Source organism: Hetaerina americana, unplaced genomic scaffold, assembly GCF_022747635.1.
Source record: "Hetaerina americana unplaced genomic scaffold, ioHetAmer1.1.p SCAF_148, whole genome shotgun sequence".
In the NCBI taxonomy this organism is placed as follows: domain Eukaryota; kingdom Metazoa; phylum Arthropoda; class Insecta; order Odonata; family Calopterygidae; genus Hetaerina; species Hetaerina americana.
Genome location: NW_027286603.1, coordinates 85,001 through 106,886, shown reverse-complemented (window position 1 = coordinate 106,886; position 21,886 = coordinate 85,001). Strand labels below are relative to the sequence as shown.

General features: G+C 38.5%; 1 protein-coding gene across 1 annotated transcript in view; it reads left to right on the top strand.

The window, feature by feature from the left end:
• gry (trafficking protein particle complex subunit 11 gry) overlaps nucleotides 1–21,886 on the top strand; it is a 52,163-nt gene that overhangs the window by 6,429 nt on the left and 23,848 nt on the right. Inside the window, exons 6-13 of the mRNA XM_071583725.1 lie at nucleotides 4,557–4,698; nucleotides 5,051–5,224; nucleotides 7,150–7,283; nucleotides 9,153–9,360; nucleotides 11,606–11,826; nucleotides 14,526–14,736; nucleotides 18,053–18,174; nucleotides 19,123–19,409. Of these exons, the coding sequence (XP_071439826.1) occupies nucleotides 4,557–4,698; nucleotides 5,051–5,224; nucleotides 7,150–7,283; nucleotides 9,153–9,360; nucleotides 11,606–11,826; nucleotides 14,526–14,736; nucleotides 18,053–18,174; nucleotides 19,123–19,409 (1,499 nt within the window). The remainder of the gene's footprint in view (nucleotides 1–4,556; nucleotides 4,699–5,050; nucleotides 5,225–7,149; nucleotides 7,284–9,152; nucleotides 9,361–11,605; nucleotides 11,827–14,525; nucleotides 14,737–18,052; nucleotides 18,175–19,122; nucleotides 19,410–21,886) is intronic.

Sequence of the window (21,886 nt, the reverse complement as noted above, 5' to 3'; positions counted from 1 at the left end):
CCTCCTGGTTGTGTTCTATATTCCTCTCGATTAATAATCTCATTACTGCAATGGCATCACGCGTACCTCTCCCCTTCCTAAACCCAAACTGATCATCCCCTAAGTAATCATTTGCCCTACTCTCTATCCTTTTGTTTATGATCCTGAGAACAACTTTAGCTGCGTGGGATATCAAACTAATTGTCCTATAGTCCTCACATGACGTGGCCTTTACCTTTTTCGGAATAGGAACTAAAACTGATCTCACTAAGTCTTCCGGCCAGATGCCCTCCTCATAAATACTACGGATCAGCCCATATAGCCTCTTCCTCCCACATTTTCCTAAGCATTTTAAAAGTTCCACGGGAATGTTATCTACCCCCACGGCCTTATTTAGTTTCATCTCCCTTAATGCCCTTTCTATCTCATGGTCTAGTATGCCTGGACCTAAGCTGTCCTCCTCTACGTCATTTTCTTTTTCAATGTCTAACTTTGTTGGTCTGAGTTCTTTACCATACAGTTCTTCTATATACTCCTTCCATCTCTCTTGGATCTTTCCTGCGTCAACTATTACCTTACCCGCCTTATCTCTAACTGTTAGCATAGCTCTTCCTTTCTTATTTCCCGATAACGATTTAACTTTGCTGTACAGCGCACCGATTTCACCCTTCCTCTGCAGACTTTCCATATCCTCGCACTGCGTCTTCCACCATACTTCTTTTGCTTTATTTGTTGCCCGCCTCGATTTATTGTTCAACTCTTTGTACTTCATTTTGCCTAATTCTGTATTCATATTCTTCCATTTTCTCCGCTCATCCATCTTTATAATCATCTCATCCGTGATCCATGGTTTCCTAGTCCTTTTAGCGTTAACGGTTCCAATAGTGTCTTTTGAGGCTTTAGACAACCCCTTCTTGATCATTTCCCATTTTTCTTCGATAGTACTAAGCCCTTTACCATCCTCCATGATTTTCTCTACCGCCTGTTTGTATTCCTTCCTTTTCAACCCATTTAATGCTTCTACATTCCATTTTCTAACTCGCCGCCCCTGCCTTATCTTTTTGAAACGTACGCTACATTTCATAACAACTAAATTGTGGTCTGAGTCCGCATCCGCTCCCGGGAAGCTGTGGGAATTTATCACACTGTTCCTAAACCTGTGTCTAACCAGGATATAATCTAGCTGATATCTTCCTGAGTCACCTGGCATTTTCCATGTCATATATATGTATTTTAGATTATTTCACTTTTGAATGAATTGGGTGTGTCCACTTAAAAGAAGTGACATAAACATAACAACTAAATTGTGGTCGGAGTCCACATCCGCTCCCGGGAAGCTGTGCGATTTTATTACAGTGATCATAAACCTGTGTCTAACCAGAATATAATCTAGCTGATACCTTTCTAAGTCAACTGAGATTTTTCATGTATACTTGTGTCTTTTGTGGTGTCTAAACCAAGTGTTGGTGATGACTAACCCCTGTCTCCCGCAGAACTCAACTGCTTTCTCCCCGCGGACATTCCTCGTGCCTAAACCGTAGTCCCCCACCTCATCACCATCTCTTCCTTCTCCTACCGTCGCATTCCAAATCCCCCATCACTATCAAATGTTTACCTGAAGGAACACACGTGATTATGTCCTCCAACTGATCGTATATCCTATCGACCTCTTCTTCCTTATGGTTACTCGGTGGCATGTATACCTGAATAATAACCAAGTTCGTCGGTTCTGCTTTTATCTCTACTAGTAGTATTCTATCCGTTACCTGCTCTATGTTGACTATGCTTCTTCCTACCTCTTCATTTAATACTATGGCAATCCCTCGTTGGCTGTCATCCCCGCCGCTGTTTTTCCCCTTACCATTTCTCCCTTGATATTCTCCAGTTTACCTGTCCTCATCATTGTCCTGACATTCCATGTTCATATTCTAACTAATTTGGCCTTCTTCTCCTGCGTCCTCTGTCCTGCTGCTGCTGGTTTTCCCTTGCAAGGGTTTCGTGGAATGACGACCGTGGAAGCCTTGTTACACACGTTTCACATGTTATTTCTTGATCATTTCGATGGAATTCAACTCCGTCTTCATTGGATATGTATGTATTATATTCATATATATATATAAAAAGTGTGTATTATATATATATATATATATATATATATATATATATATATATATATATATATATATATATATATATATATATATGTATTATATATATATATATATGTATTATATATATATATGTATTATATATATATATATACACACCAAACCGACCTTCGATATATATATATATATATATATATATATATCTACTATCTACTAAACAGTAATATATATATATATACATATACATATATATATATATATATATATATATATATATATATATCAAGCTTGAACAGCAACAAACAATATAAGAACACATAAAAAGGTCACTCACATGTTATTTCTTGATCATTTCGATGGAATTCAACTCCGTCTTCATTGGAAGAAAAAGAAGTAATCATTACTTCTTTTTCTTCCGATGAAATCGGAGTTGAATTTTGTCGAAATGATCAAGAAATAACATGCGAGTGATTTTTTTATGTGATTTTGTATTGTTTGTTTCTTTTAAAGCTTTTTTATTCAACACTTCCATGTGACCTCTAGGAAATCATATATATATATTTATACATAAATATTATGTAACATATACATATGTCAGCATGAAAACATTATATCACTCACCCAAATATTTCTGATGTTTTAATTTCTAAATATATATTAATTTGATGATATAAAAATGCGTATGTTCCAGTATTAATGCTCAACCCTTCTAGTGCTAGCGGACCGATCTATCGGCGGCTGGGGTGTGTGCCAAGAATGCCATGGGCCGATCTTTCTTAAGGGTGTTTTTTTGCTCGCATCTTTACTTTTCTGTGCATCATAAAGCTTTTGTAGATAATGTTTGGGTATCTATAATGCGTGCTTATCATTGCTGAGAAATTTTCATGGTGAAACTGAAATATATGTTCGCATTTTTTTCGCCAAACTGCATGAACTACATTACGAATTGCTGCTGCACCCCACCCGTATTCACCCGATCTGGCTCCCTGCAACTTCTAAGATGAAGAAATGGCTCGTGGGGAAAAAATTTAGCTCAAACGAGGAAGTTATCGCCGAGACGAGGCGTATTTAGGAGAGTTCGACAAATCCTATATTTTGAAGGGGTTAAAAAAATGGCCGGAACGCTGGCAGAAGTTTATCTTCGTAAACGTCTTCATAAAAACTAAATAAGAATAAATTTAAAAATTTTATTTCTTTCTAAAAGTGGAGACAAGATCATTGAATTTTTACATCATCATTGAATTTTTTTAACATACCCATAAAGATATAAAGTGCACAAAAAAAATTAGCAAAATTACATTCGTATTAGACTCTAGACAATTCCTAAGTGCACAACTTCAAATTCATCCAAACAGCCGTGGTATTTTTCATGTATACGAGGGAAAAGAGGCTGGCACTGGAGGGTTAATGCACCGCGTGTGGTGAAATGTGGATTTAACTTGTTTTTTTGATCTGCTACTTCCACCTTTGTAAAGCTCTTAATGAGGCTCTATATATATGCATCTGTGGTTCCATTTGGCTGGTTCCAGCAGCTCTTTGGTGGCTTATTTTTATTTATTTTCAGATAAAAATAATGAATTTTTAACAATTATGGAATTAAATGTTAATAAAAATGCAACAACCATCAACTATCAGTAAAATTTTAATTTAATAATAAAGTTGTCCATTTCTTCATTAAGAATCACATTTCTCCCAGTAGAGTGACGGGGCAAAGAGCTTGTTAAAGCAAAGACCTTTTTAAGAGTCAATTATTTATAAGACTTTTTATGAGATTTCTGAAAGGTTAAATTAAACGGTAATAATACCTGATTTAATGGATTATATTGGATAGTAACTTTTGCTTTGGGTGTACGAGTTGCATGTAAACAGCATATTAGCAAAACAGCCACTTGGTGGCTTGTGGGAGGGAGGAGATGTGGAAGAAGAGTGGATCAGGTGGCTGGGAAAAGGAAGGCGGGGAGTGTGGCTGGGACTGTGGAAAGCAATATAGGAGTAGCCAGTGAAGTGCAAGAATGAAGGTTAAGGTGTGTTATATCTTATTGGTTGGGAAGAAAATTTCACATCAAAATTTCCTTAAAATTCTCACCCTTTGTGCTCGGTGTGAAATGATGATGCTAAAGGGATATTGCAGCCATTCTTGACAGGCTGACTAGGCCAAGATACGTAACCTTCCGTGATATTAACGTCTAAGGTTAGGAGTTCTCAGTGATAGATATGATTCAGATTTTGGAAGTTTGGGGGTACTTGCACCTCCTTGTTCCATCCTTCCTATGCAACTGCAGCGCTTTGTATGCATTGGATTGTGAAGTTTTATTTGTTAAGTCTTTGCTAAAACTATTTATCAAAACATTTTTTCTCACATTTTAGCTAGTTGGAAAATGTAGAGTCCCATATTGTTTTGTTATTTTTATCAAATTGTATTTATTTTTAAAAAATCATATCAACTTTCATCTTCCCATCATTTCTTAGGTTTGGAACTTTTGGCGATTTGTTTGATGAGGCAGTTAATCGTGGTTTGCCGGGAATCCAAGTGCAGCATCCTGGCTATTACTATCAGCAAGCCGCGTTACATGCTGTTGAGAGGAAAAAATCATGCATGGAGCTTTGCAAGGTGATTAATCTTTGTTTTTTGTATTAATAGCCTCTTAAAAGACTGAATTATTACCAAGACCCTCTTAAAAGACTGCATTGTTTATTTTTTCATTTGAATAATGAAAGATTTGTACTCTCTTGAATTTTTAATGGGTGGATTTGGGATGGTTAATGAAAGTATTGTTTTTTACATGTGAGGGTAGTTATTTGAACCAAGCCCAGAGGTTTTTGAAAAGCACTCACGGACAGGGCGAGAGAGAGTCAGTCCCTTCCACTGCGCTGCCTGTAGTTGCATGATTTAAGCGATTTGTTGGTAGAAAATATTTGTGTGAGTTACCTTTCATTGCATGGCATCTGTTCTTTTTAAGCAGGATGTGGATGCTGCTCAAGTGAATGTGGACCCATTTGCGGGATGGCCACCGCCTGAGTTCTATGGCCAGAGGCCTTGGCGAGTGGGCAAGGCAGTGGGCGACCCCTCGGATACCGCGAGAGAAAAAGAAGGTATATTGGCACTGCAGGCAAAGGAGAAGGCAGTCAATCATTCGGTGAGTCATACCCACCACTCGCACGGGTGGGTTTGAAAGTTCATTTACGTTACTTTGCTACAGAATGCTTTGGTAATGGGCCCGAGGATGGCATTGTGGTGACCTTTTTCTGATAAACAATTCCACTGAAAAAGGTTTCACTCCAATCCCTTCCCTTATCATCATCAGTCCTTCCAATTTGAAGATTTGTTTGACCGCGGTCTTCCATTCTTCCCCGTCGCATGCTAATTCTTGTGCATTTTAGAAGCTCTTCCGTGCAACAGTCCTCTTCTGGCTAGCCAATGATATATTCGTTAGCAATCCATGAGGGACCTACCCATCTGTTTCCCCTTATATTCCTTGTAGAGGTATGCAAATGCTTCCACTTGTCCTAATGTTTATCCTGCCATTGCAACATATACCTTTAGCTTTTTTCTTTGGCATGTTAGGATTTTTGTTTTATTCTTATTTATTTTAAAATTATGTTCATGCAGCACTTGATCTATCACATTCAAGAAAGAATGTTTGAGGGCCATCTCAATTCTCTGCTAAAACTGCTACGTCACCTACGAAACAAAGCATGTTCATTTCTTCTCCAGTCATAATAAATGCTTTGACGCTGATTCCTTATGTTTGGATTATTACTTCTTCTAAGAACTCGTTGAAAAACACAAATGAGGTCGTGATCGATTTAAGTTGCTAGATCCATTCTCATTTCGCACTGACAGTTAAATGTACTATGGTACGTCGTGATCGATTTAAGTTGCTAGATCCATTCTCATTTCGCACTGACAGTTAAATGTACTATGGTACGTCGTGATCGATTTAAGATGCTAGATCCATTCTCATTTCGCACTGACAGTTAAATGTACTATGGGTACCCATAGTACATTTAACTGTCAGTGCGAAATGAGAATGGATCTAGCAACTTAAATCGATCACGACGTCATTTTGAATTTTTCAGTTGCAAATTCAGTGTATTTTGTAGACGCCTGCCTTGCTGGTACTGGTGAACCTAGGCCAAAGTAGTGGGTGTAAGCCTCACATACCTGCCAGGGCAATTTCTCTGGATTTGTTTACACAGTGCGCTTGATGATCCAGTGTATGCTCTTTTGAAAACAATTTCATCTTTGTGCTTGGACAATTTTAGGGCAGAGAGCAGGCAGTTGCGATTAAGTGAGTGAACCATGCTGAGTAAGCATACATTAAATCAAAATCATTAAAAATTATTTCAAATAATCATCATACACCTCAACTAGTTCAAACATGTGAGAGTCTGTCTGTCTGAATTCAAGTGACATGACCTTGACCCAACTGTGGACCAGTTTTACTTGCACTTTGTCCGAGCACCCTAAAATTTGTGGATACCGAGTCTTTGTGCGTGTGATATAGTGAATAAGTATGCAGCTATTATTTCTGTTTGAGCCACCATGCCACTTATCCAAATTTATGTTGCCAACCTGATAAATAAAAGATTCCTATTTTCTCCCTGTGTGATATGTGTGCCTCCCACCACCACTTCCCCCTAGTGCGGAACTCTCAGCTTTGAGGGAAGCACATAACGGGAGGATTATTTTTACTGTCTCTTTTAATTACCACAAATAAGCAAATTTAAATCCCGTTCATGCCTAATAAATACTGCAAATGTTTCTTGTCTGCTATGAGTTCCAGTTACAATTCCTTGCTTCAGTACTGGTTATTCCCGTAGTAATTTAGGCTCTGACGATATTTTATTTTCATTGCAAATACAATGTACAATAATATCTGTCTAAACTTACTTTTATCAAATGCAAATATAACATTTGACATATTTTGTACTAAAATCTACAATTCTGCACAAAGCATATTTTTTAGCATCTAATATCCAGATTTGTCTGCTTAAGCTTCACAATATGATAATTATTTACGGTTTGGGTTATTATTCATGATTGTTTTATTGCTTGCAGTCACTAATCATCTCTATCCTTGGGAGTGCTATTTCTCAGTTCAAGACGTACAACTGTCCGAGGATGAGGAGGCATTTGGTGATACAGATGGCAGATGAATATTACTCATTCCAGGATTACGCTAAGGCCTTGGCGTAAGTTATTATCTTCTGCACCCATTTCTGTGATTTAGAAACTAAAGTTGCATACATCAAGTGAGGAATTCAGTATTTAAAATATTCAGGTATGTATTTATCCTCATATTTTGGGTCTTCACCATATATGGTGACATAGATATCAGTTTAGCTTGTGTTTCAACACAAGTTAAAGGTTGAAACTTGACACTTCAAATGGTCTCCGGAGTAAATATACTATATATGGTTAAATGGAAGAAGGACCTTATGGCGTCAATTTTGCCCAAATAAGGCGTTTATCCATCTATCCCAGGGAAATAGAGTAAGCCACTGAAATTACAAAATGCCCAAAAACATCAATAGAGGTGACGGGTTTCCTCTCCATAGTGCTCGGAGGAGAGTCCTTTGAGAAAGAGCTAATCAGGAAGCAGCAAGGTTGTGGTATACCCCAATATAAAAATAGCCAAAACTTCAATCTGATACCTTTGACCTGAAGACCCTGGTTTGAACTCCTGCAAAAGTGTTGTCAATAATGTTGACGCATGCGATGAAGACCCAAACGAAGGAGGGAAGTTCAACCCTGCTCAAGCCTGAGAACCAACATCACTCGGCTATCTATCCTGTACAATGTATGCCAAAGTCCCTCTTGGGAAATGATATTAGTTCAATTGGTAATATAATCATGTATTTCAAGGTAGCAATGTAATGAACAAACTAAGTGTACAGAGAAATATGCATTACTTTTTATGGAACCATCCATCTACTCCTTCTTGCATTCTCCTTTTTAGTATGGACAAAAATGAATCAATATACTCTCAAATTGTGCTGACATTGATTTATATGACATAACTCATTCTATTCTTGGTAATGTATGTGATGGTATTGTGATTGAGACGAAGCAGCAATAATTTTTAGTTGGTTTTATTATTAGTTTTAGTAATTCTTGGTGGAGAAAAAACTTGTATAACTTGCTTAAGGCATTGCTTCATGGGGTTGACGCATTTTGCAATGAAAAACTATAAATTTGTAATCTACAGTATTTTATTTAGACACGACATGGGTTTTGATGCCATCATCTGGTAACGGATCTCATGATGACATTGAATGTCTAAATAAAATGCTGCAGAATCACAAAGCTATCCGTTTTCATTATGTCGAGAGCCAACATCAAGAAAATTCTTGCACATAACTTTCACTTGAGTAACCAATTTGTCTTAGTTCTTAGATTGATAGCTTTGTTTAAATGTTAATGTTTCATAATGGATTTGAAATTTGAATCTGAAACTCTCAAATATTACTTTGAAGAATATGATCAACAAATTCCTGTTTTACACATTCTCATTCTTGCATGAATTCTCTATCAGTTATTTAAGCTGATTCTTGACCCTGTAATTAATCTCCAAAAGAACAAACAGGAAGCTAATGCTTTTTACCTTATCATTGTAATTGTTGAACGTTGGTACCCAGCTAGAGGGAGGTATTAGTTCCTTTCCCATCGTGTCAAGACCGTTTCCATCCAGACATTCCAATCCATCACCAGGTGTCGTACATTTATCCGTCTGTTGACTTGGAGATAGACTCCCACCAGTCCAAATAGTGTTCACAAACCACTCTCTCTTTCTCATAGCTGGAGGTGGCAGCATTTTGGCTGGGGCTGGTTTATATTTTTGAGATCACCTTTAGCCTTTTAACGTATGTCCATCCCACATTGATGGGATACGTAATCGTGGTGTGAATAGTTGAAGAAATGCATTGCCTGTAAAATCGTAATCTCTTTCAAAATAAATTTAAAATAAATGTATCATCATTATTCTTACTAATTTGTCTCAACTTGCATCCTTGTGCGTGCTTCCTCATAATGAGTTAGCTTTGTTTCTCCCTTCCTTTTAGGCTGTTGGGCCACGTGCTCTGGGAGCATCGCAGTGAGCGCTGGTGGCTGCTTCTGACTCATGCATTGAGTCGAGCTTTAGTTTGTGCCTTCCTCACGGCAAGCATCCAGGAATTCATTGCCCTCTCCATTGAGGCCCTGGGCCCAAATGTCCTGCTGTCTCACTCTCGGAAAGCAAGCATATTCTCAAATCTCTGCAAGGTTGTCAAGGTGTGTGGGCATTTCCCTCCATGACCATTCCATATGTTTTGCCACAGGTTGCTGCTGCTGCATTGGCAGCAGCCGCTTGGTTGTCAAATGAAAAAAGATTTCCAGGTTCACACCTTATATTTGTGTCTTGCAATGTGTGGTATTGATGGAAAAACTGACGGTGAGTGATTTGATGCGCGGTGACCTTTCTATTTTTCCATTTCATCACCTCCAAACTCATCCACATGGGCGTGGAGGACACTACATCTTTAAGGTGGGATCATATGCTCACGGTATTTTTGGAGAATGACGGTCAGATGTGTGTGAGGTTCAACTAAGAGAAGGGTTCCACTGCTGTTAGTAAATGTTTAAAGTAAATGTAAATGTTCAAGTGTTTCAATATAGGAATTGTATTTTCGAATATTTGTTTCAATGAGAAATTTCCTGAAGCATATGTAATTAAACATAAGTATCCTGAAATTAAATATAAGTATTCCTGAAGCATATGTAATTAAACATAAGTATAAGCAATTTTCATATCAGGTAAGGAGGTATAAGGTCATAAGAGTTATAAGGTTCTCATGGCATGAAAAATAAATTATTAATCTCTCCATATTACATTGTTAAAACAATCGATCATTATTATTGCTATTCTATTGTTTGAGTTGGGTTTTGAATGGTCATAAACTGTACAGCAATATGTGTCTTCGCCTCTCCTATCATCCTACACTCCAATAAATCCTCCTTCGTACAAGGTCAGTTCAAAGAGTATCGCAAATTTCAAATTTTTGTGGGTTATGTATATTTGATTTTTGTTTTTTTTTGTGGCATTATGTTGGTACTTATGTCTCTCTCGCTTATGCTGAAAAGTTTGGCCATTTTGATTGTTCAGTTAATTGTTGACAGCTGTTTTGCTTGGATGTGTTTTGGCTTGTCTTCGATTTTTGCCTGTTCCAAAAAATGGAACAAAGAATCTGTATCCATTGTGAGAAAAACAAATTTAAGCACGCGGACGCATTCCGAATGTTGGCCGTGGCATACGGAGAAGCTATCTTGGACCGAAGGAACGTTCATCAGTGGTAAAATTGTTTCCAGAGTGCCGAGGAGATGTGAACGACAAAGAGCGTGTCGGATGCTCAAGCAAGTCAACAACAGACGAGAACATTGATGAAGTGAAGGAATTAGTATTGGCCAATTGGCAAATCACCATTAGAGAAGTTGCTGAGGACCTAAACATATCGATTGCCATTCGATTTTTATCAATGATTTGGGCATGACATGGGTTGCTGCAAAATCACGCCAAAATTGCTCAATTTCAATCCAATGCATTGCACTATCATTGGCGCAAGTGTGTAATATCTAATGGGGGTTACTTTGAAGGGGACAATATAGATATTCATGAATAAGTAAATAATTTTTGAAATAACACAAAAGTCGCGATACTTTTTGGACAGACCTAGTGTTTCCTTCCTCCCTTCATTCTCTCAATCATGCCTCTCCAATTCGTACCCCTTTCTTACTTGCTTACGTTCTCCCCTCTTTCACAGTCTTCAATATCCTATTGCCACTCAAAATGCTCTGCATCCATCTTTCCTCCCTCCTTTGGATTTTGCCTGACAAATCCCGTCTCCTTGCCCAGCACTTCCTCGTTTGCTTTCTTTTCTGTCAATTTCATCATTTCCATCCTTCTCAAAAAACAATGTGGGTATCAATAGAATGAAACTCCACAAAATGTAAGAGAATTGTGTGACGTTGTAGTCCAGGGGTAGAGCATTGGACTACTGACCGGAGGGTCCTGGGTTCGATTCCTGGGCAAACCTCTCTGGGCACCTGCAGCTCCACCCAAGCTATGTGATTTTTCGGGTTCCGGGTCTTCCTGGTTAACCATATCCAGCTAAGGGTAAGGAACTGGCCCCTTTACCTTGATGTGAGAATTTCACACGCCGTATAGGGCTTAGTAGTGTGTGAACTCTACAATCACATACCAAACCGACCTTCAGGTTGGTTACTGTGTTTATTAGTGAATGGCAGAAAATACAATAGAATGAAAACAGTGAAACTTTACTGAACAGAGTCCTCAGCCCTTGAGCCATAAGGCAGAAAGTCAAGATGTTAACTTTCATTTCGGTGCGGTGACACTCCCCTTGATCAGGCTCAGGGATGAGCCACTTATACGAGACCTCAATGGTTTCAAGATAATGCCAAATCCATCATGTTTTGTGGTAAGTTCTAATGTATGTGCTGTTAATGTTTTGAATTCATGTAGAGGCTGCTGCCTGAATTGGATACAGAGGCAGACGTTGTGCCGGAAAGTGCCAAAGAGACATCGAGAGCTCTCTGGGAGACCGCAGCCACAGCTAACAGTGTGCCATTGGTGCCTGTTGACATGGTTGGAGGGGGTATTGCATCGCTGGCTGAGTGCCGTGCCCGATTCTCGTCTGCCTCCTTCCGTTTGGACGAGCAAGCCAAGGTGGAGGTGTACGTGCGGTAGGTCCTTGCATCTAGCCGAGTAAACTTTTGGCAAGTGGGTATAAACCGGTCGCTCCTGCTTTGGGTGGAAGCAGGACGTGAGGCAAGCAGTTCTTTGACCAAAAGGACTCCCTTATGCTTTCAAGAAGGAGACAGTAGATCACTGATTATCCATGGCAGTTATGGAATGGTGCCAGCAGATAATTTATGCTGAAGGACAAACTGAAATACATTAGTTCTAGGTTATTAATACTGTTTTCAGTGGCCAATTAGGTAAAAACCTTCCATTCATCCATGAAATTCACCAGCCTGAAGAATATCCTTAATCTAAAATTACTTTGTCGATTATTTGCAGTTTCAATGCATCGTAATTATGCAGAAAAAATGCAATTAAATTTTTTGTGCATTTTTATAACACCACTCACCAAATTCATGCCATTGAAGTCTGAAAGTAATCATTTTTAGTATCAATCGTGATGTATTGAATTTCTTGCACAAACTTGCCGTTGATTTATTATTTGGAGTAAGAGGTCCACTCTGCGTGAACTTTTATCCCACGTTCAGTACAATTGAAAGATCAATTTGCTGCCCTGATGTTCTCTGCAGTCGTCCCCCTCCTCCCTCCCAAATGCAATTCATCAAAGAACATGAATGTAAGGAGAGGGCTGGTTCTAGCCCCTAATCCACTCCACTCTGATCCCTTTACCTCATGCAGGACTAAAAATTAGAGTCACCAACCTCCTCACTCCAAAATATTCAGCGCAAGTATCCTCTATTTACATCTTCCTGCATTGCATTGTTCTTACGTAATGAGCATTCAATCATTGTTTTATAAATAATGTAGTGGCCAAAGTGGTAATGGCTCTGTCCATTTTAATTGCATACATGCATACCCATAAGCAATGCAGGAAAATTACTTGTCCGCAATGAAAACTTTTCTTGTTAACAAATGCCATTGGCTATGTGCGGGAGTGAAGGGAACGGCTCTTTCTGGGACCTATGGATAACCTACCCATCAGGCAAGAAGGTGAAAGTACTCTACTGTGATTTATATTTCAATAATTAATTCAGGTACTAGTTTGTTTGGCACATGTCAACAACACACATGGAAATAGCGACGTGTTGACATTATCAAGTTAGTCCCAAGTCTTTTACTTAATTTTTGGAATATTGAGAGCCACCCCTGCTGTTGTTGTCCCTAGTTGGCCATTATGGTACATACTATTTCTGCTATTACCATTGCTGCATCAGTAAATGCCCTTGACCAGGGTTCTCAGCAATGTAGTGATTTGATCTAACGATGTCCCCGGGAACTTTCCGGCTCGTATTTCAGGCGCCACTTGTTCTTCCAATAGTTTAGTTTCCCATGTTGCTGCATACTCAACGAACGTCTCAAGGGAACTCACTCTTCCAGTCTTATCGCAATGCCTGCTGGACATTGTTTCAAGGAGGCTGATCTAAGAATTAACACACGTACACTTCAATGGCTGGGATTTTGGATTGCTACAGTTTACAGTCAACATTTTCATTTGCTCGATTTGTGAGACAAGTTTGTCAGAACTACCGCAACTTGTTCATGAATTAGAGGTGGGTGTGATAAAGGTTTTTGTTTAGGGAAGGTTTTTCTGTAATTTTGAATTGTTACAAAAACTATAAATCAATTACATGCATGTTATTTGGTCGCTTTACGAATGTAGTTATGAATACCTGCGCACATTCTCCTTTTTCATGATGAACCACAGGTATATGTGAAGATGTAGCCATTATTTGCCAGTATTCCATTTATGATGAATAATGTCTGATATCATTGGTTGTATTATTAGATAGTATATGGTAGAAAACTCCTGTACGGGTGTTATTTTATACCTCTACCAATCCCCCTTCCTTCATATCAATCATCACGCCTCTTACCCCGCCAACTTGACCTTCTCTAGGTCGGGCACTCCCTGTGTCCCCTTCAAACCAAAACCGTTTTACCTTAGCCCTCTCTGCCATAAAAAAACTAAAAATGGGTCATTTTATATTTCTATCTCCCTCCCTCTCCCTTCCCATGGACCTTTCCCACTGCCTAATGACCGATGGCCCATTTCCTTCATTTTCCCACCCATTTTCTGGTCAAACTATCTCCTCCTTACCCTCTTGGTCTTCATGATGCTGTGTGCAACTGTGTGTTTTAAGATAATGCTCTTGATTAGGTGATGATATGATGAAACACCGGATGTGCTGGATGTAAGTTACGTGGAAAAAAGTTTTGGTGTTAAGTTCAGAATTGGTGTTTTCCTGGTGCATGATAGCAGTGAAGCATTGTTGGGTTTTCTATCAGTTCAGGATGTCAGCTGATGACTCCTCCATGACTAACTCCGTCATTGTCCACGGGGCATTTGATCAGCAAGGGCATCAATGCCTTAGGATGATGACAGAGCTAGTTATTGAAATGTTGACAGGTGGCATCCCGACTTGGTAGAAAACCCACTGAGACTTCGCTGCTACAAATTTTTTAATTTTAATTCTTGTTCCATTTTCAAATTAGTCATGATATTCCATATTTGTGCTGTGAAGATGAGTACAGTTTTTTATGGTAAAAGCAATTAAAATTTTTCATTTTTTTGGGTCTGTTAATGTTTAAGTTCACCATATGCAATTCTCTAAATTTCACTCACCTTCTAATAAGTTAAATGACATATTTCCTTCTGTACTAAATAAAATGTTCAATGTAGGAGTTTGTGTGAGCAGCGAGTGTCCTTTGAACGGCTCTCAGTGGTGATAAATGGCCCGGCCCAGGGGCCCATGCATGTTGCCGTTGCCGAGGCAGGATCGTCTGAGGATGATTTGGATGGCTCAACGAACCTGACTTTTGAATATGGCGAAGTCAAACTATACACGGCAACATTCCCGCTTGATTCCCGGGATATTGGGAAAACAATGCAGGTACATCAGAATTTTTTCCTTTACTTGTAATAATTTTAATGAAGTCTCTTAATTCCCATCAATTCCCATCAGCAAGAAAATGTATGGAATATATATAATTGGACGAAGAACCTGTAAGGTAAGAAAATTGAGTGAAAGTACTGATAAAAAGCAAAACTCGATCTGGAGAAATTTTTCTCTTAAAAATTCATCATGTTGCAGGAAGGTTCTGCAAGGGTATTTGATGTAAATTGTTTCAAATCATGAAATCACCAAAATAAGACAGTCTCCATGCTAAAGAACCTAGAATATTTTATTTTTGCATCTTTTTGGCAATTAGCAGGAATTCCCATTTTGTTAAACATAATGTGACTTGGCATAAATGAAGGAAGACTAACTTGGCAGATCCTACTAGAATTTTTAGCTTTCACCGCATAGTTTCCTCGCAAGGTGATATCAGCCCACTGATGATGTTGCCTTGGTTGATTGTAGAATAAAAATTGTAGTGGGATCTGCCGGGTTAGTCTTCCTTCATTTATGCCTAATATGATGGACTTCCACCATGTTCCCGAGAGTATATTTTATACATTTTCATGATTTTGTTCCTTCAGTGATTAAATTATTCAACAAACTCAATGTACATGGTAGAACAGTTAAATTACCAAAATATTGCAAAAATTTACCTTGGTACAAAAAGTTACCGTGGTCAGTAAAAAATTGTTGAGATTTGTAATATATACCAAAATTATGAAATATATCAATTAAAGCAAGAGTGGATACATATTATGCAGGAGGAATGAATGGGACCTCATGATATGAACATGAAATAAGAAGACAGACGTTCATTGTGTTCAACCACTCATGGGATTCCTGTAGTTGCTCAATACTAAATTAATCCCACCCATTTCTCTTGATTAAGCATTAAAAACCATTAATGACACTATGGTAAAAACTCACAATTGTCAATATTGATATGACTGGAAAAATCGGCCCGTCGTTATGATGAGCTCAATGGGAACGGCTGTCTATTATGACAATGTGAAAAAACTGTCGTGTTTGTTGATTTTTCCCTGCCTGTAGTTAAAAAAATGTATCTATGTGATTTTCATTGAATTTAAGTTAATGGCAAGTTATATAGAATCACACCCTAACATTAGGATTGCTTGCAGCTGGGTTGTAAAGTTACTTTATGCTCCAGTTATTCATGAAATTGCCTGTGAGCAGTATCTGAGTATAACCATTGTAGATATAATTGGCATCAATTAATTTTGCTTGCTTGAGCAGTTAAGTGAAGAGGGGGTACTGTCAGCAAAGGATTGCATTGACATTATTTCAATTCCTGATGACAGACTTCTCGTCCTAGATTTTTTGTGCATACTGCAGGAAAAAGGTTGCTTATTTAAATGGTAACTGCATTTTAAATTATTTTATGCAGTGTTGCATTCTTTATAAGAGGTATGGAACATTCTTTCGCTGGAAACTTATAAATATTTTTCCATAAAATAAGGCAGGGTTGCCCATTATCACCATTGCTGTTCAACCTGTATGCAGAGGAAATGATCAAAGAGGCATGGGAAGAACTGGAGGTAGGAATGAAAGTGGGTGGGGAATTCGTAAAATCAGTTAGGTTTGCTGATGATCAAGCTTTAGTTTGTCAGTCAGCCAAGGGGCTGCAAGCATTGCTTAGTGAATTGGAAATTCAGTGCGACAGGTATGGGATGAAAATCAATATTAATAGAACAAAGGTAATGCGAATTTCTAGAAAGAAAATGGCTAAGCCAAACATTAAAATAGGAGGGCAAAAACTAGAGCAGGTAGAACAGTTCGTATCTCCGTAGTGATTTGGACCAACACAGTCAAAGTAGTAGGGACGTAAGGAGAAGAATTTCGCTAGGGAAAGAGGCTTTCACAAGGAGGAGGGAGTTGATGACAGGGACGTTAAGTAAGGATGTTAAGGAAAGACTCGTAAAAACTTTGATATGGAGCGTAGCTATGTACGGCGCGGAAACGTGGTCGTTGAAACAGGAGGATAGACGTAGACTTGAGGCTTTTGAAATGTGGGTGTGGAGAAGAATGGAGAAGGTGAAATGGACAGAGAAGAAAACAAATGAGGAAGTACTGGGTATGGTGGGCGAAGAGAAGGGTTTGTTGGGAGAAATCCTATGTATAAATATATATATATATATATTTATATATATACAGGTATAACACAGAAACACACAAAAAAGAGACTCACTATTTTTCGAATTTTCGGTGGTCGTTACCACCTTTATCAAGGAAGAGAGGGACAGAGCTGAAGGGAATACGAGGGCTGGAGCGATGGATGGAAGGGGAAGGTGGGGAGAGAATTCCAAAGGGACGGGTTTGGAGGGGCAGAATTAGAGGGGTGGGGAAAATGTAGAAGGTGATGGGGGTGGAAGGGGGATGAAAATATAATTGGAGCAGGGTAATTAATGCCTAACATTGATTCCTGGCCAGTTCCAGGACTCCAAGAGCCAGATGAAGGATTGCTCTAATGTTTCAGTTTCAGTGGAGGATCAGAGGGTGGGAAGGATGCTATGATGGATACACTGTAGCATTCATCAAAATAAATGCTATAGTGAATCCATTGATGTGTAGTGTCAATTCCAGAAATTCATTTACAGAATTTTAATAGATAATTAGATATACTGATTATTGTTGAAATTTCTACTTGATGGTGGCTTAATCCTCATCCTATGGCGTATTACTGTTCCTTTTAATTTTGGGTAGGTAAATATGTCATCCAAGCAATATTGTTTTAAAATTAGGAAATGCTATTTAAAAATATTTGTCTGCCTCAACTTTGGAGATGAAATCATGCTATTGAGGTAATTTTGGGGACAATGGGCCAAGATTAAAATTAGAGAAAATTTCCCGTTGAAACTTGTGTAATCCGAGTGTGCGGCTTAAATGAGTGTCAGTGGTGAATTGTTTGGTGCTGTAGCCTTTCCGTTATTGTAAACAATTTAAAGAAATCAGTAATTGCATGCAGGTGTAAATGCATGAGTAAAACTCAGTAAAATGAATTTTAAACAGTGCCTGAAGTTAGTTATTTTTCAACTTCATACATTATTTTCCATTAATCATTGGTTAGTTATTATTATAGAATCAAGTTTTATATTTTATTTGTTTCAGTATTGTTTAATTTGATGCAGCCTGGTCATCTAATCTAGGTACTATCAAATTTTTGGATAATTTTTCCGTAAAATGTCCTTTAAAGTTTTCACTTGAAGTGTTTTTTGCTACATCATGTAGCGGGCTGGTGATAACTCTCAAATCATGCTAAGCACATTTATTTGTTTCCTTTTTTTTGCAGATAAGTGTTACGTCCCTTCAATTTGGCCGAGATAGCGAGAGATTCATTGTGCTTCGGTACCTTGCCGTTGGTGCCGGGGAAACCTTTACACCCAGCACATGTCCTGAACTACAGAACTTTAGGTATGATAGTTGGTGGTCATTTGTGAGATAACGAGTTTCTTAAAAGGATGCAGTTATTGCTGATATGTATCTGTTGAATTCAGTGCTGTTTCCAACCTCAGGCTTGAAGGTTATATTAGGACCTGATAGATTATCGTAGGCAATTTGTGAGTCTATCCCAGTGTTGTGTGGCATTGAAGTATAGAATACAAACTCCCTAATCTACTTGTGAATTCTCCATTTTACATTCGAATTGCCTAAATATTTTTTCTTTCAGTCTTCCTCTTTGGATAATTTCTAAATTTATATTCTTCCGTTAAGTTTTCAAACAATTTATTTATATCTCCAATATACGTGGTTTCTCTTTTTGGTTTTGTGCTCCTTAATCTGCTCTACAGAATAGTTGAAGAGAATACTTAAGATAGCAATGATAAACTTTCTGGTTGAGGACGGGAATTAAGGGTTGAAATGAATCCCTGGAATGTAGTTATTGAATCCTCCTGAATTTATTGAATTGTTGATTTGTGTTTTGTGGAATGTGTGCCAAGATGCTGTGGTGATGATCGCCTTGAAGATATGCACTTGATAGATTTTCTCTTTTACATGACTGAATTAAAGAAAAGGCCAAGTTTTGAGAAGTTAGACATGCATACAATTTTTCCCATTTACTGAATTTGTAGTTATTTTGCTCACTGAGGACACTTGCATGCTATCTTAATATTGTGGTTTCAAAAACCACATGGAGATGAGTTTTCCCTTCAGATTGATGTGTTTTCTTAAAATATACTAGAGCTGCTAGCTGACTTTGCTCTGAGACACCATGACTGCAGAAATAGTGATTTTTCTATTTTTTTCTCAATTCCTGTTGCTATCCCTTGACTTTCATGTAGTCTGTAATCCATTTTCATGTGACCAATATCTCCCCACCTATCTTACCTTATTCTCCTTTCTTTATGATAATATCTCTAGGTCTTCACCTGCTGGGAAGATTCATTACGATGACGTGAGGCCACTGGGCTCGACCACGGTGCTACCCCGCTGGCCCAGGCTCTTGGTTCAAACGTCATTTGATTGGGACCCACCCATCCTGGTTGGTGAATTCTTCCCTGTCAGAGTGGAGCTAACCAGTCTGGGAGAACAGAGGCGGCTGAATTCATTGGTGCTGCAAGTACGGGTCACAGGAGATCCAGTCACTACATCTGGCATTGGGTCCACTGATGTTGGAAAGGATGCCACAGTTCTTCAGTCACAGAAAAGTGAGAATTCTTCTCTTAATGTGATGAAGCGTCGGCCCTTTTCAAAATCCTACAAAAGAGTTTAAATGGTTAATTCCATCTCCAGTCTCATTTGCACTGTTACCAATGGAAGAAAATATAATAATGATATGTTTATTTGTCCAGCAGACACAGTATTAAGAATACACGATAGGTGTTTAGGACACATCAATGGGAAAACCATTAGTTGACTAGTAGAAAAATACAGTTATGATGTCAAAAAAACATAAACTTAAGTTTTACATAGACATTCATTTGCACTCTAATGGCACTCATCTATCAGAGATGAAAGTAGCTTCTTCTTGTTGTGACATTCTTGTCCTATTTTTTAAAATAATTGTTGAGATATTAAACAATTTTTGCAAGTTGATGGTGGTCTTGTCAGATGTTGGTGAGCTACCATTTACAGTTTATCTGATTTCAAATGCATATCTTTACACCTTCTGGTATTGTGACGGTGATAATTATTATTCATCATGAAGTCATTCTTGTTTTTCAAAACATTGGTCATTGAATGATAGATGTATGCGCAATGTACAGTTAATATTGCCAATTATTAAAAAAGAGGTCGGCAATGTGCACAATAAGGTTGATTACATATGAGCCTTACTTTGTTTTTTAACTGAAAATACTTGAATGCAACAATTTCAGAGTGTAAAAATCGTTCGACTTTGATTTTTACACTGTGAAATTGTTGCATTGAAATGCATATTAGCGGATGACTCTGTTAAAAGTTACTGCTGTGGCATCTCCCGCAGTTTCTTGGGAATTTGAAAATACTTAGTTAAATGAAGATTATGTTCCCCAGATTACAAATCCATAAGAAGTTGCAGAGTAAGTAGTGAAATAAATTAATTTTCTTGCATACCTGGGAGAATTTTTCATCCCTCTTAAGATGACAGTCGGCATATCCCTTTACATTAAAAACTTTCTACCACCTTGAGATCGCGCATCTTACTCTGGAAGTCAAAATTGTTAGGTACGCACTATGTTGGAGAAAGCAGCATTATTTGTGTTTTATCATTGTTATCAGGACAATGCCATTACTGTTACACCAGTTGTACATCGCCTTTATCCCCAGTTCACCAGAATCGAGGGAGTTATTCAAAGTAATACAGGAATTCACGATGCTCTCATCATCAGCATACCCGGCACATTTATTGCAGCTAAACAGTAACTTCATTGGTAGATCATTAATAAATATTTTGAAAAGTGTCAGGCCCAGCACAGACTCCTGAGGTACTCTACTCTGTTGGTCCCTTGGAATACAGATGAGAGTCATCCGTGAAGGAGACAACCTCCTATCGGTTTGATGGGTATGTCTGTAGCCAACTCAGAGCAACCCCTCTTATGTCTAGCACCTTCAATTTTGTTTATAATATTTCGTGAACTACCGTTTCAAAAACTGTGCATTAGCCAAAGTAGATTCCTATCACATTATTTTTAATATTTATTTCATTTATAATATAAGTAACTGCATCAAGGAGAGCTCATTCTGTTGATCTTCCTCTTCCAAATCCAAACTGAGGCGCAGATGAAAGGTTTTCGTTTTTAAGGGAAATAGGAAGCTTGTGACAATGGACATACTCAAACACTTTCCAAACAGGGATAATCGATATTGGTGCATGACTACTCGATGTATTCTTGTCACATTTATTTTTATAAGATGGTGCTACCTTTGACACCTCAAGGGCATCAGGATACACACCATCAGAGAGAGATTGCTTGACTAGGGAAAGTGAAGTGGTCAGGATGAACTCTTGTCATTCTCGGAGAATTTTACGTGCTACACCATCTACAGGGTCCGTGCAATAAGTATCGTGACTGGTTTGCTGTAGCCTCAATGGAGCGGTTGATAGGGGTCCAACTGCTCGGTAGATGGGGTCCCCCACCACTCAGGCACACTAACTAGTTCAGTCGCCTCCGGGCATACGTTGAGACAGAAGGTGGATTTTAGCAAAGTGTGATTGTTTGTGGTGTCGTCGCGCCAGCATGGAGCGCACCGTCAAGCAGCGCTACGCTGGGAAATTTTGCGCTAAACTCGGAAAATCCATGTCGGAGACCCTTGAACTTATTAAGGCTTATGGGGAGGATACCTTAAGCCACATTAGAGTTTTTGAGTGGCACAAAATGTGTAAGGAAGACAAGCACTGCATTGGATACCCGATGACCGCTTGAACCAATGCTCAGGTGGCCAAAGTGAAAAAAGCTTTGGTCTTTGACACGCGTTTAACCATTGCCCTTATTAATGAGGAGACCGGCCTTTCGATCGGAACCCTCCCCACCATTGTAACAGTGGATCTTGCGATGAGGAAAGTGTGTGCGAAGCTGGCATTGAAAGTCTTGAGCGAGGAACAAAAACTGTTATTTTGCTAGAAATTTTGGACTGCATCCAGGAAGATGAAGATTTTCTCGACAGCGTTACTACCTCAAAGGATAGATCAAAAGGAGCTCAACGG